The 15,064-nt window shown below is 38.1% G+C and overlaps 1 protein-coding gene across 4 annotated transcripts in view; it reads right to left on the bottom strand.

The window, feature by feature from the left end:
• PALM2AKAP2 (PALM2 and AKAP2 fusion) overlaps positions 1 to 15,064 on the bottom strand; it is a 120,601-nt gene that overhangs the window by 13,421 nt on the left and 92,116 nt on the right. The window contains exon 1 of one of the 4 annotated variants that reach the window (XM_053465776.1): positions 10,505 to 10,596. The exons of 2 other annotated variants lie outside the window; for them this stretch is intronic. In XM_053465776.1, coding sequence (XP_053321751.1) covers positions 10,505 to 10,564 — 60 coding nt within the window. In that variant the 5' untranslated portion in view covers positions 10,565 to 10,596. Of the gene's footprint in view, positions 1 to 3,450; positions 3,671 to 10,504; positions 10,597 to 15,064 lie in introns of those variants that run through there. One more of the 4 variants, XM_053465777.1, reaches the window with a different exon arrangement.

The following is a 15,064-nucleotide window of genomic DNA, read 5'->3' on the forward strand; positions in this document are numbered from 1 at the left end:
AAGAGTATTACCAACAGACATTTTGTGCAATGGACAAAATTAAGTGAATAAAGAGTTTACCTATTTTGTAATGATTTACACTCATTCACGGAAAAATGTATCTGCAAGAATGCCTGAGCTAGTCCTGTATAATGTAATCAGTGAGGTTAACTTTAATAACTGACTTAAATATGTTTTAGTCTGGGCTCATTCAAGTTACTCTTGTGACTGAGATGGTCAAATAGTGAGCATTGTTACCTGAGCTTCTGTGTGGGACAGAAAATTGCCTCATCTATACAAGGTGAAATATTTTATGGAAGGGTGTTTTTGCACATTAAAATAGACACGTTATGGAAGGTACTTTCTATGTATTGTGCTTTCTTTCAGTTTCCCATTACTTTGCAGAACCTATTTCACTATGTGAACGGAAACTGGTTTCCGATGACAAACAGTTAAGGGCGACGAGTGAATCTTCAATGCAGTGAAAGCTCATAGACTATCTGGTGACTGTTAATTGTAATAAAGGAAACTCCTGGCTACTATAATGTACTGTGAAGTGCAGCATTATAAAATACCAATACAATCATGTAATACAGGGTGGCGAGACTATTTTGAGGGGACAATCCCACTGGACCCCCCCCAAAAAATGTCCCCTAAACGCCTATTAAAAAAGAAAATAACTGTGCCACTGCTCTGTGGCGATTGTTGCGAGAACATATTGCCGTCCTGGATGGTAAAGACCGAAGATTCAGGATAGCGTTATGCCTATCCCATGGATGTTTTAATTCCATCACTATTCTAACCTCTACCACCCTCTAAAAATAACTATTAAAACTACAACATGAACATTTTCTTTGCACACCATTATATTTAGATCTACAAAATGACATTAATGGAGGAAACTGAAAGACGGGTATATGATAGTTGACATGATCCTGCTAAGGCTGAATTTATTTAAGCTATTAAACCTTCATAGACCAGGCTGTGTGCTGTGTTCAATCACAAATGCAAAATCTTTACAGCAAACATCGCCTTAATGAGCAGCACATACGAATGCTGAACATAGGCACCCATATGCACAAAACCCTCTGGCACACCCACCAGTCTTAACATTTTGGATAAAAGGCTTTATATGCTGGATTTGGGTTAAAAAGTATAAAAAGGAGTAAATCAGCATAATATGTATTTGGCAGAGCCAGAGAACACATATGCATTATTGAGTCATGTCCTATTTAAAGAAACAAAGACAAAACACCATTCTTCATGCCGCCTTAAGTACTTGTAGTGCCTACGTGGAATTGCAATAACGAGTTTAAGGTGCCGGCTCAAAATCTTTAAATAAGAGCAGTCCGGGGAACATCGTGGCCACCCCTTGCTAGCTAGAAAGTGAATGGGTTGTACACCAAGGATTAGATTCAAGTAACGGTTAATTAATGATTTATCCACATCCATTAGATGGGAATTGCAGATGGCAGCAAATATCAAAATAGTGCTGCTTTTCAAGACATTTTCCTAGCTCTGCTTCTGTTTAATGGATATGACACTATAGCAATAAGAATTTTTTAGGCCTAACTCTCAAGCATATGGCACCATGGAAGTGGTTTTGTAGACGGTATAAAGGACAAATAATTCAATGTCAGAGATGTCGGTGTACCTCAGGGGAAAAAAAACTAAAGGTGACTTTTCAATTTTTCCTCATATACTAGGGTACGTTCTATACTATAGGCCAATGAAACAGAATATGGCCAATACCACAAAAAAAAGCGTCTGTGAAGACAGACAGACAGAGCTGTTACAAACAGTCCCTCACTGCTCATGCAATATGGAGGGGAAAACAAAAAAAGACTACACACTTTACAAATGAGTGGCAACTCCCTTTGAACCCGATTGGCTGGGCCAGGCACTGACATCATCAAAGCGCGCCTGGCAGCTTCTACAGTAATCTTCAGCAGACATTGTTTTCAGAAAACACTACAGCATCTCAAAATAACTTATTTCTTCATTTTTTTTTACACTTTAGCACCCCCATAATGATTATTTGGTATTTGGAGTAATATTTTTTTTTTTAGGTAACAGATATAAAACATCTCAGGGGCCAGCTAGTCACAGCACCATACAATATACTGTGCCATTCTATAGTTAGGTCTATGGAAATATATTTTCCTGGCTCCCTAAATTTACCAAAATGTTGGAAGCAAAACTGTATACCTCTTTGAAGAGAATTTTTGGGTTGTATTACAGCGAGGAGAATGCCTGGCACGCAGCATGCAAGATGCACATGCATTAGGTCACGCAACTAACAGACGGTCATTTCATAATCTAAAGAATGTGGGATTGTACATATTACTGTATAACCACCTTCTTAAGAAGAACAGGACATGTGTGCATTTCTTTTTCTAGATTTTCTTTTTTCTGGATACTAAGTAGAAATTTCAGCAAGCGCGTATTTTTATTAAATTAACTTTGATTTTCAAGGTATTGTAAAAGAAAGTATCGGAACAATACCAAAATGAAGTAATACATGCATCACATTCACTACCCTCCAACTATGTTCTTGCACTTGGATAAGGTGTATAATTTAACATCTCACCTTATTTTATCATTGTATAAAGAATGGCATTTAATTAATAGTTATATCCCGACGGGATGCAAAAAAACACCTCTACATAAATACAGTAAGAGTTTAAATGCACGCCATTAACAGTAATCACAAATTCACTTATATTTTATAGCCCCAGCAAGTGGAAATTTATGTATTTAAACTATCTGGGTGAGCCAGGAATGAAGGGTTCTGACCTATTTCATCCAAGTTCTACCAGATTTCCACTAACCGTGTAATCAGAAGCGTCTCTGTCATTACCAACCATAGAAAACTGTAATGGTATCCTGCAATGTTTATGTGCCCCCCAGGGCTGCAAGTGTTTATCGCTACTGCTTTAAAAAACAAACAAACAAAAAAAAAAACCCACACCACATCATAAATAGTAGGTTTTTATGGCAAAAGGGACCAGAAATAAACTATGTATTTTATGCTCAAGTAACAAAAACACAGAATACGTGCAACAAAGACAACTTGTATTCAAAGCAATTCTAATTTAAGGGCTCATCAACACTAAGGCACTCAAAGGGTTAACTACCTACTTTATCTTAGCTCAACTTTACTTATATAATCCCTACCATAATTAGTAAAGACCTGGCACAATGGGCCAGGCTTAGTGTTGTTAGTGGTAAAGGTGTGTACAGATTAGGAAACATAAGGCATGTATGATTCATGTTGGCTATTAATATTTTCCAAACAGATCAATGTCATCCCATCCTAAATGTTCCTATCCTGTTTCAGGCTAACGGTGTCTACACACCAGGGCTCTTTTGTCTTAAAAGGGCTGCAGGACACATAAAGAAGTCTCCAGATGCAAGAAGTTTTAACATACAAGAGAGAGGTGAAAAAAAAAGAAAAAAAGGGTATCTTACCGTTAGTTTTTCTCTTTCTTGAATTCAGTATTTCTGAAATGTCCCCAAAATTATCCTTCCCTACCAAAAAAAAAACCTCCTTTCTCTAGATTTCTAAGTCAAAATCCCATCCCTGCCTTCTTTCAAGGAGTGATGTCACAAGAATGGGGGTTGGTATATGCACACATACAAAAAAAAAAGGAGACCAGCCCTGCCTTCAAATCAATTCATACAATGAGACCCTTCTAAAAACTACAAGGATAAAAATGGGAGAGGGGGGGGAGAGGAGGAGGAGGAGGAGGTGGGGGAAATCCAGACTTCCCTTCTTGCATATGGCAAGTTTAGATTGTTGATGGGGTCTCTGTCACAGTGTCTGCTTGTTTCAGTTTCTCTCTCCCTTATGGCTCTGTGGCTAATGGGGATTCCTGTGCTGGGTAGATGAACAGATGTTAACTTCATAGTGGAAATCACAAAATAGCCTAAAATGTACATTGCTAGAAAAAAAAAAAAGGGGGGGGTGGAGGAAAGGAAGTCAAGCAAAATCAAATCTTGCGTGATTCAGAAACTAGGAAGGATATTTGGTTAATGTAACAAGGGCATTGTATAAACAGATGCCTTTATTAGTCTCAACAATATCACTGTGTTGCATAATACTTTTAAAGCAAACACGGGCGGTAACCCTAAGGAAATAATAGTACATTATTTAAAGCCATTCAGTGCTGACACACTCTATTGATGTTTAGTAAGCCAACAATAAGCCATTGGGAATTTTGGGTGAAAAGTGTCATCTTACCGTGTTTACAGGCTGTTAAGAAGAGTCAACCCCCGTGGGATTCTCCCGTGTACTTTAAACACAAGACTTAAATACGTTAACAGTCTAGGGCTGACTCGTTCATACCCCACAATGTTCTAATTCCCTGAACAACTTGGTTGATGCTTTTCCTGCTTGAATACCAGCAACTTCATTAAGAATATCTTTTACCTCCTGACTCATGATTTTCATGCCGGCTGTTATTGAAACCATTAGGTTGCCAACTCAAGTACTGAATCTCTGTCAAAAGGGGGGGGGTTAATGGGTTAATACTTAATCTCAGCGGCATCTCATTTAGACAGCTCCCCGGATCTTAGGTTTTCATAGGTTGTACAGCACTGAAAACCATGCACACCAAAGGGAGGGTTTATGTGACAGAATGGACTTCTTAGTAGCATGTATGTTATATAAATGCAGAAATAATTTCTTCCTTTGTAACCTTATTTTAGGGTGTGAGGCGGTAGGCCTAATATAGCTCATGCGGGTCTAGAATGATAAAGAGAATATTTACCTTGCACAAGTATGTCAAGACAATTTAGTATCAATGAATTGTCTTTGCTATTTATAGCACTTAATCTCAAGGACACCTTTGCAGAGGCTTGTGCCGGTTACCTCATTATTGTTATTACAGGCAGCAGGGGTTTAACAAACACTGTGTGAAGTGAGTCAATTACGTTTTTCAAAAGACTTTGATTATAGACATTGAGCTTCTCTCCCATCCAAAACAAAATTGAGACGCTTAAAAAAAGAAAGGACCACTGCTTCATAGCCTGTCCTAGGATGTGTCCCCGCTAGGGAGCATCTCAAATTTAAGATCTCTTGCGCCCTACGAATGAACGGAAATGCGCCCTGCTCTAGGGAAGCACAAACCCCAGGCGTATGTAAAGTCCATCATTTGCCTTGTCAGTGGGATCCCTGAAGGCACAAGAGAGCAAGGAGGTCCACATCTGGATTCACCTGTACATTTGGAGTGGGCCAAAGAGATCCTCAAACGGTAAAATGTCATACAAAACAAATTTGAGATGCTTAACCAAAGAACATCCCTACATTTCACCCAATATATGAAATTCAGCACCTTTATTAATACCCTTTGTATATCACATGGTAAGAAATCATCTGTTTAAGGATGCTGTTCTCACCTAGAGAGAGCAATAATCGCATTCTCTAGTAAGCTAAGTGAATACATCTTAGCAGAGCTGTCATTTTATTATTATTTACTTAAAACACAAAGTCACCTGTCCATAAAGATAAAGGCTGCGTAGGAAGCCAAACTGCAACCTTTTCAAGTCCAGACATAACGGTATTACATTTAAGGGGATTTAAAGAGACACTCCAGCCATCATGTGCACTTTAATGCATATGATAGGGGCATGGTCCCTTCAAGTTTTCTTGTGGTCTGTTTTGCAAATGTAATAGAGGATCCTGGTGAATCCACCCAAATGCATTTGCCCCTTTCCCCACCACACAGCTAAATGACACGCAGGAGACACAAAGAACAGTTCATTTTATTCATATGAGCTAATTAAGTTAATTGGTCTTAAATAAAGCATATGAATTACACAGCTTTAAAATTGTATAAAATGTCTATTTTTCCTGTAGGTTTTACATAAATGTGATTATGATGCTGTGATGTAATGGGCGATGTCATGGTGAATGAAACAGCAGTCTGAAACCCAAATTTTGAATAACCGTCTCTCTCAATGTTAATACGTTTGTGTTATATAGAGATAATTCACCAGTTTCAAATATTACATTTATCATATAGGCAAAAAAATGGGATGCTAATTTATTACCAGCTATTTTAATCCACTCAAGTGGAGAATAAAAACTCTCAATGCTCATTTTTGTACTTGCTCATACAATGTCGGTCTCAGAGGGAACTAAAATTAACCTAATGCATCATAGCTTTTGGCAAAAAAACGTAAAAAAAAAAAATCTCTGAAAAAGTCAAGCCCCTGAGGTTATGTTTTTCCAACCAAGCAAAACAATAATAACTGAAAAGCAAAAATGTATCCAGAAGCACACAATTACTAACCAGGATTTCTTTCAGTCGATTCTTAATACCCTAAATCAATTTTCTCCAATACAAATCCAGGCCATCAGGAAATATGCACACAAATGCAATTATAGAAAGCTTGGGTGGCTGAATGCTAATGTCAGGAGGCTAAGAAGAAAGTCACAAGATAGCGTACACATGCTCCCTAACCCTTTCAGTGTTTTTAGGCATAGTTTTCTCCTCCCAGCACCTCAGCTTGTCTATCTGCATACTGGTACAAAAGGGCCCCTACAAGCCACAATCTAGCCAAAAAAAGTGGCTAAATAGTCGAGTTATTTAACGATCCCTGAAAAAATGGCTGTACTTGAATACTAGATTTTTTGTAACCTAACATTTTGAAACAACAGTACATATACTTAAAAGACCCAAGGCCTAAAGCCAGTGGCGTAACAAAACAAGCTGAAGCCCCCTGTGAGGCTTACGGAGCCCCCAAGCTCCTCCCACATACATACAGTAACATTCTAACATACTTCCACACAGTAACAAGTTCTCTCATGAAAAATGCACACACACACAATAACACAGTAATATACACACATACAGTAAGAGTTACACACACTGTAACATACTTATACAGAGACACTATCAAATAATTACACACACACAGTAATATATTTACACACACGTCTACTGTTAGCTAAGGAGGAGGAAGTCCACAGTCCGACAGCTCTTCTGCTCCCTTGTAGCCATCATATGCAGCCTGAACATGAGCACCACAAATTGATGTCATATTCCGTCACTCAGACACAGAGTACTAGGACTGAGGGAGCACGGAATGGGTGGCCTTGGCAGAGTTGGCATTAGCTGCTCCCTGGACACAATGCCAGTGGAGTATAAGCATACAAAGTGTATAGTCACGTTTTGAAAAAGCAGTTACTGATTATTTTCCAATGTTTTGCTCATGATACAAATATCGGTATTTCATTATTCTCCCGTTAAGAGAAAACTCATCATTTCGTTTACCTTCACAAGTTATAACCAAGTGAATACCCCATGACACTGGAATTCAATCTGTCTTCGGAATACGGTCCCCAGCTTGTTATGAGATTTTCACTCCATATGTGGGAACAGAGCAGTCTCTGTATCCATGCCAATCAATGATCCAACGGTCATCGCAGTGAATATAAACACACACACGCTCAGAGAAGAGAATCTGAACTAGAATTCCACGATTAGGGTAACTTGTTTTGTAACAAAAATAGAGACTGCTTAGGTGTGAGCAAAAAGACACAGCTCAAGTCAAAAACGAATTTAGTAAATAAAATGGCAATAAAAATGGTTAAATATTGCTAAAACTTATGAAATTTTACTTGATGGAAAAATTACTTCTAGGTCATTCAACAGCACAAGAAATTATGTACGCAATCCTGCATTTGGTTACAAAGGTTAGGTTTAGCACAGCAGATGAAACTGGAAATTTAATTACATTTGGTTATTAAATATTTCACAAGCTACTAAAAAAATGTATATAAATCGTTATTTTAAGAATTTAGTCATATTTTAAGCATCACGCATATAAAGCAAGTCTTGTTATTTCATTTCTTTGGAATGGTTAATTACACTAGGGTTTAAGTTTGTACCTAATATATGCGTTTGCCTTAGTCTGCTCTATTTTTGTCGTACCCCTTGAATATATGTATTGAATGAAGCACTGCTTATATACTTGGAGCTATATAAATAAAAGATTATTATTATAAACTGTGTTATCACTTGTACTGATCTCTCTCAGTATCACTTGTACGGATCTCTCTGATGAGATAGTGACCTATTTAAACGAGTGGAGAGAACGTGACTTGTTCTATGCATGTAGAAAACAACATCAATTTGCTTGATGCTTTTAGCACCCAAATGTATTTGAACTACGTGATACAAGATCTCCAACAATGTCCTCACATAATTAACTGTCCAACTGGCATGTTGAATTACAAGGGTACTTAAGACAATATTTGAGCAGCATTTCGCTGGAGTGGCTGAAATACATCTCTTTACTAAAGTGGCTCTCTACATGAGTGAACTTCAGGAGCTTCAGCATCAATATATTTAGCATGCCGACATTCCTAGATAGACAATAGAACACTGACTCTTGTCTTGGTACTCGTGACTACCCAATGTCTTTGAGTTGATGTACTCAAGGCAGCAACAGAATGTTGAACTGTAAGGTGTATACCCAAGCGTTTCCCTTGGGTGGCTATAAAAGATGTCTTTGGCCTGCGTGTATTCTTTTTTTTTTTTTTGTGGGAATGGCATTTCAAATATTTTTGGAATGGAAACTAGAACATTAACCGTAAACATTCTTTATAGCGAATAGTGGAGATATATCTAAGGGAGTAATAGCATGAAATATATATAAGCTCTAAATGTTTCCCCAGAAACTATTTCACTACATCATTCCACAGACATGCTTTACTGACATTTTAGGAAATTGTAAAAATAATCATTTTTGTTAAGAGAGCTTGCGGACCACTTTCCAGATGGACCAGTCGTTAGCCACCTGAGACCCAGTTAATGAGGTTTAGGTCTGTGTTAGTCCTAATATGCGCATGGTCAAATCAGTCTCAAGGGGGAAAGGGGGCCCTGGAAAATTGAAATAACGCTGCTTTTAATCAATAAGCAGAATAGGACTCGTCTCTGTTTTACTTGGAACATGTAGGGGTATACTTAATAAACAAGTGGTCTGCATGGGAGCTGGATGTTATAAAGGGCCAACATCAGTAAGGTTTTCCTGCAAGAAGGGCTGAGTTAGCTCAGTATAATGCATAGTTAGATCAGTTAGTTAGAAACTTCCTGCATTAACTAAGCATCATGAAGAACAGACAGCCCTTCTTTATCTTGGTTGAAAAGCTCACCAGGTTGGCCACACACAGTGCATAATAAAGTCGTTGGGTAAAGATAATATTTATTGATTTATATAAAGCATGCTCACATTCTACAGAGACCGTGCTATAGGTAGGCTGGTTTCAATAAAGATGGCCCTTAACCAGCCCATTGAGAGCTGTCTATAGGGTGAGCAGTCCTAAGTAAAGCAAACCCCTTGGGATCTGCCACCCTAGGCCTTATTGGCATTGTTGATAATGTGCGACTGGAGTCAAGTAGGGAGGCCTTCCCAGGCCCTATTATCATTAAACATGGCCCAGGGTGGGACCAGTACAGTGCATGGGAAAAGACTGGCCGTTTCCATTCCTTTTGACCAATGTGACAAGGGACCGAGCGGTTCACAGTATTCTTTTGTGGCAGTGAAACATAGCTGCATAATAACCCACTCAATACCAGTGGAACAATAATTACAGATTTTATGTAGGGACACTACAGCATTACCTTGTGTACAAAATGCACTGGTCCAAATAATGCTATATTTATATATTATTCATTTTTTAATTAATATTTTTAATCAGCACCTATGTCTTTAGTTTATAAATAGCAGACATTTGTTCAATAATTTCATGATAACACCAAAGGTGAACAAGTTAGTAGAGGCTCAATGGAATCCACATTATCGTTACACTTGCAACTTTTCATCACTTAAAACAAGGTCTAAGGGTATCAACTTAACAAGTGTAATACATTCCTTTTTTAAACTTACTTAATATTACCCACTATTAATTACAGCGGTCTATAAGCATGTGTAAAATACACACATTCATTTTATGATCTAGCCATACTACTTTATTATTATGGTCTCTGGTATCATCAACTTCAAAAGATATGAAGACAAATCTTCCTGGAAATGGAAAGTTTACGGTCCAACAAACTAAATACACTTTTGAAAACTGCTATCTAAACTCACACGGTATAAACACATACTTTCGCCCGCTAAGATAATGCTGAAAGATAGTTTGTGCAGCGCACTGATCCTCTTGTATCTAATACCTTTAAATGGCTGGACATTATTAAAGACGCATATAGGATAGCCAGGATTACAAATCTTCATTAGGACTAGGCATGTCTGATGACATAGACAATTACTAGGATTAGCACCTTTCACTTAATCACTTGACCAGCATAGTTTAACAAGGTTCGAACGCCACCATGATCGTAAATGCAGTGCTCCCGCATATGTAGGATAAGAACTCCCATCATCTTCCCCAGGCATGTACAAGCGGACGATGATGTGTAGGCACACAACAGGTAGGTTGCCTAAACCTAATGAACACAATGCTAAAGGAATTATTCCACACACAAGATAATGAATGAAAATATTTGGCTCTTACCCGTAAACCTTGGTCCATAGTCAGGCAAAGTACTTGCCATGGTGCAGTATACCTGAACATCTTTGGTGACCGGTTAAATCCAAGTTTCAGTAGGATGGAGTATTCACAGTCCTTACTAAAGGTTTGCGAAGGTCAACATTCCTTAAAATGTAAGTATCGAGCTTACCAACAAAGTTAGCACCTTGAAATTTACAACATCTAGTGACAAAACATCCATGTGTTTCTCAAAGGAAGACTGTGAAAGTAATGTGGGATAAGAAGCTTTCCTCCCCAGGAGGAGCTTAGATCACACTCAATTACCATAACCCCTTGAACCTGCCCGCCTCTCCTTCAAGCCCTGTTACTGACAAAGACAGGTTATTTAAGAGTGTAAGCTTTTGTTCCATGCTGCTCAGGCATTTAACCCTTTGCCATTAGCTTTCTAAAATAAATCACATCCCATTTATAATTTATGTATGGATTTATAGCATGTAAACATTTTTGGCAAACCCAATTTTTCATCATGGCGCAGGTGTTTTTTTTTCTTTCTTGGTATTCGCATCAGAATTAGCTTCCAGAGCTAGAGATATAACATCGGCCAAAACCGAATGCGAACAAAAACACTGTGCAAAGGTTTGCCGAAAAATACATAGCCATCCTTACGTTTCTGTTTTATAAACATTTTACTCTTTTTCTCAAAAGCGGTATCATAAAAGGCCTTTGAAATATTATGGATGGAATATGGTAATCATGATGCCATTAACTGATTTAGTTAATAATACCGCAAACACCAGCACATATCACAAAGCTGTGTTTGCATGTAATAAAAACAAGGATTTCTGAAATAAGAAAGGGCAATTAGCTTTAGGTTAACATTCACATATAGCGGTATATAGTAGATTGCAAGCTTACAAGGGCCGAGGCCATTTCTTATTCTGTACCGTTATCTCAGTATAACACGTGTGCCCATGTTATTACTAGTTTTAATTTTTTGTTTCTGTTTTTGTAATAATATTACATAATCTGTAAAATAAAATATAATTTAAGAATTCTACTAGTCATTAGTCTATTATTTTTTCCATATATGGTATCAAGAGTTATCGCATGCGTGGTATATAAAATGGCATTGATACACACACAACCATTTTAAAGCCTTTAATTCTCCTGCCCCATGGAGGGTTAACCACACCAAGGTTGCTCTTAATGCTGCTATAAAGTGCATTCCATAAAAGCGCCCTCAGTAAGGGAATGCCAGCATCACCATGGAAACCCCAGACGCTTCATTGGACTTATCGCTTCTTAGTCCTAATGAAGACAAGACTCCTCAGACTTTATGTTTGTTTGTGGTGGACATGGAAACTTCTAACTTCACGCTAATTTATCACGTTGATTTTAAATATATGAAGGCTCCTTCACCGGTACATGTATGACGGAACCACACATAAAAATAATGTGAAAAGGGCCTTTAAAGGGATGCTCAATCCATCATATGCATTTTATGGCACGTGATAGCTGTGTGGTCCCTTTACTTTGCTGTGATGTCCCTTTTGCTAATGCAATGGGGATTCTGCATATCCTCCCTGTATGTATTTAACCTTCTCCCAATCCCTCAGCTGGTTGCCAAACACATCTCCCTGCACATTACATTACATTTATTTATAAAGCACCGTCATATTCCGCAGCGCTTTTACAGTCAGTAGACATACAATAACAAACTGGTGCAAAGGAGAAGAGGGCCCTGCTCTTGCGAGCTTACAATCTAGTTGGTGGTTGAGGGAAGTGAGACAATAGGAGAGGACTGCTTGGATGGGGATGAGTTGATCTGGTTCCAATGATGTGTTGAAGCTGTTGATTGTTCAGATGGCTTGATTATGATGGTTGGGAGTACTGGGAAGGAATGTTGTACACTTCCCTAAACAGATTGTCATAGTTCACAGTATGGTGAAAACAAAAGAAGTCATTGTACCATTTTAACATCAATACATTTATCTCTAGCAAGTCTTCAAGCTGCAGGGGCTACATAAAATCACCTGCTCAATCTCCTGCTTCTTACAAACAAATCTAACAACCTCACAGCTCAGCATATCAGAAGGACATAGCTTTAGGAGAAATTGTACAGCTAGGAGCAAGAAGGGGCATAAACATCTTATGTGTTTCGAAACAAAGAGTGCTTAATCCGAGACTTTTCTCATTCTATGTTCCAGATTCTTGGCAAGTTGCTTTGTGTATAATAATAATAATAATAAATAATAGAAGTCTGGGAAGGTGGTAACCAGACCTCTTCTTTAAAAAAAAAAAACCTCTCAGTTACTGTTTACCTAGCCCCGTGTTCAATATATAGTGTTTCTCTTAACCATGCAGTACCCCCCCCCCCTTTTGCTGAACCCAGGTTCAGGGGAGGAATGCACAAGGAGTGTTCTTCAAATATTTTCCTGGTCCCTGACCGTGCACTGTATAATTTAAGAAGCCCCATATATCAAATGTGATGTTAGGCCACCCGGACAGTCCTTGCCAGATTCTGTTCTGGTGGTGCGCTACGGTAACACTGGGGGGGTGTAAATTAATTCACCTATGCTTCTAGGTCAACTTTAAAAAATGTCTGCATGGTGGTATAATTCAGCTGGGCGTCTATCAGTGGACTGCAGAGTGCTGGCCACTCGGTAACAAACTCCATGACATGCCAGTTCCCATAAACTGCTATCAAGTCTATTATGTCTGGTGTCCCAATGAGACAGGACAACAGGGATGAACTGAGAATGGCAGAACTCAAGTCCCAGACTGGGACTATCTCAGAAACGCTTAGGTGATGTTAGGAATGACTGTGGGAGTACTGCTAGATAAGCTTGTGAACATTGCCAATAAAGTGTCTACTTTCCATTAAGCAGCTGGTTAAACAGGATATTCATCATTTAATTGCCAATATGAATACAATAGTGCTAAGTATCGGGCAACACTGGTTGTCGCAATGTAAGTAAACGCCATTGTGATGTCCTCTACTATCAATGCTGTCGGTTTGTGCTTGTATGGAAAGAGAGAAAATATTTATATAGACAGTTAGCCTCTTTGATTCTTTATTTAATGTTCAATTTTGCAAACAGTCATGTTACCATTTTCGGCCACTTTCATATAAAAATAAACAAAGGTGTAATAGGCATTGTAACTTAAATAAAAATTGAACCCTCATTAATTAGTAATTTGTTCAATAGAACCACTTTTTTCTATGCAATCTTAAAAGTGGTATCATCCCTACAGCTGCCATCGATGTATTATGGCCTAGGTCAAATAGACCATGGGGCAGGATCAGGGGGTGGCATACTACCACTGCAAAACTGGGGGGGGGGTAGATCGCCTTCTTTGGCAACCAGGTTCCATGATGTGCTGCTCCTCAGTGGAGATATTGGATCTCCCCCAACCAACCAACCAAATTAATATATAGCCGGATTTAAAAAGGTGCTGCACACTTTTAAGTCAACATCATCGACAGCTAATTGACTATTTGTATAAACTGGCCCATTCATTTAGTTAATTTGGTAACCCCAGTTTGAAAGCTTTCAGGTTTTTTTGTAGAAATATGAAATATGACTTGATTCACCCAATTTGATTTGAAACTTTTCACTATGTACTGTTGCCTACAAATGCAGGAAATGCCTGAGCAGCAGGGAACATAGGAATTCTAGTTATCACAATAAATGTGATCATGGTAATTCTTTTCAATTTCAAAAGTCCTTCAAATGTGCATATTATAAAATTATATATTTACATCTCATATAATCAATTATACATAACAAAGACACTCTCTCGCTACTTATCAACTAAACGCCTTGGTCATGTAAGCGGATGGTAATCAAAGCGACTAAACACCTCGGTCATGTAAGCGCATGGTAATCAATGTGATTCTACCAGACAGATGCTATTACAGTAATAATTCTGAATAAAAGGAAAGATCACACTTCTAGTGCTATTGCAATTCAATTTGTAAACATCCAATAAGGTTAATTCATTGGCGTCAATACATTTTATTGTATCTGCACTCAGCATTTTTGGAAAGACAGTGTATACATATTTTTTCATAGGAACGCATCTTGAAAGTGGGACGCTTGGAGCGCGCCCTGCGTTTTTGGAGTCCCTTGTTAAGTTTGAAAAGACAAGCAAAGTCAAATTACAATCACAAAACTCTGAAACACACAGAAACTTGAGGGTGTCAGTCTGCTCTGAAACGGTTATTGAAAGCCTAATTAACAGCCCTTATCCTGCTGCTTGCATCAGAGGTCTAAATACACCAGCTATCACTGTTTGCATTGCAAACCTGCCGGTTTCTGTTTACAGTGCAAACATATGCTAATAAAGTTTTCCTATTTTTGAATATCCTGCTAATTTCTGTCATGATTCATTACCAGAACAGTAAACTTTAATTCCTGCCCTTACAAGGGAATGAAAATATCTTGCTTTTATACTTTGAAGAAAATACATTTATTTTAAAAAAAACACATAAATCTTCTGATGCATGAAAGAGCTGTAAAACCCATTGAGGGATAGGTCTAAAAAATATTTTTTTTATGGCCGAAAAGCAGTCTTATTGCC

This window comes from Spea bombifrons, chromosome 1 (genome assembly GCF_027358695.1).
Source record: "Spea bombifrons isolate aSpeBom1 chromosome 1, aSpeBom1.2.pri, whole genome shotgun sequence".
NCBI classification, from domain to species: Eukaryota; Metazoa; Chordata; class Amphibia; order Anura; family Pelobatidae; genus Spea; species Spea bombifrons.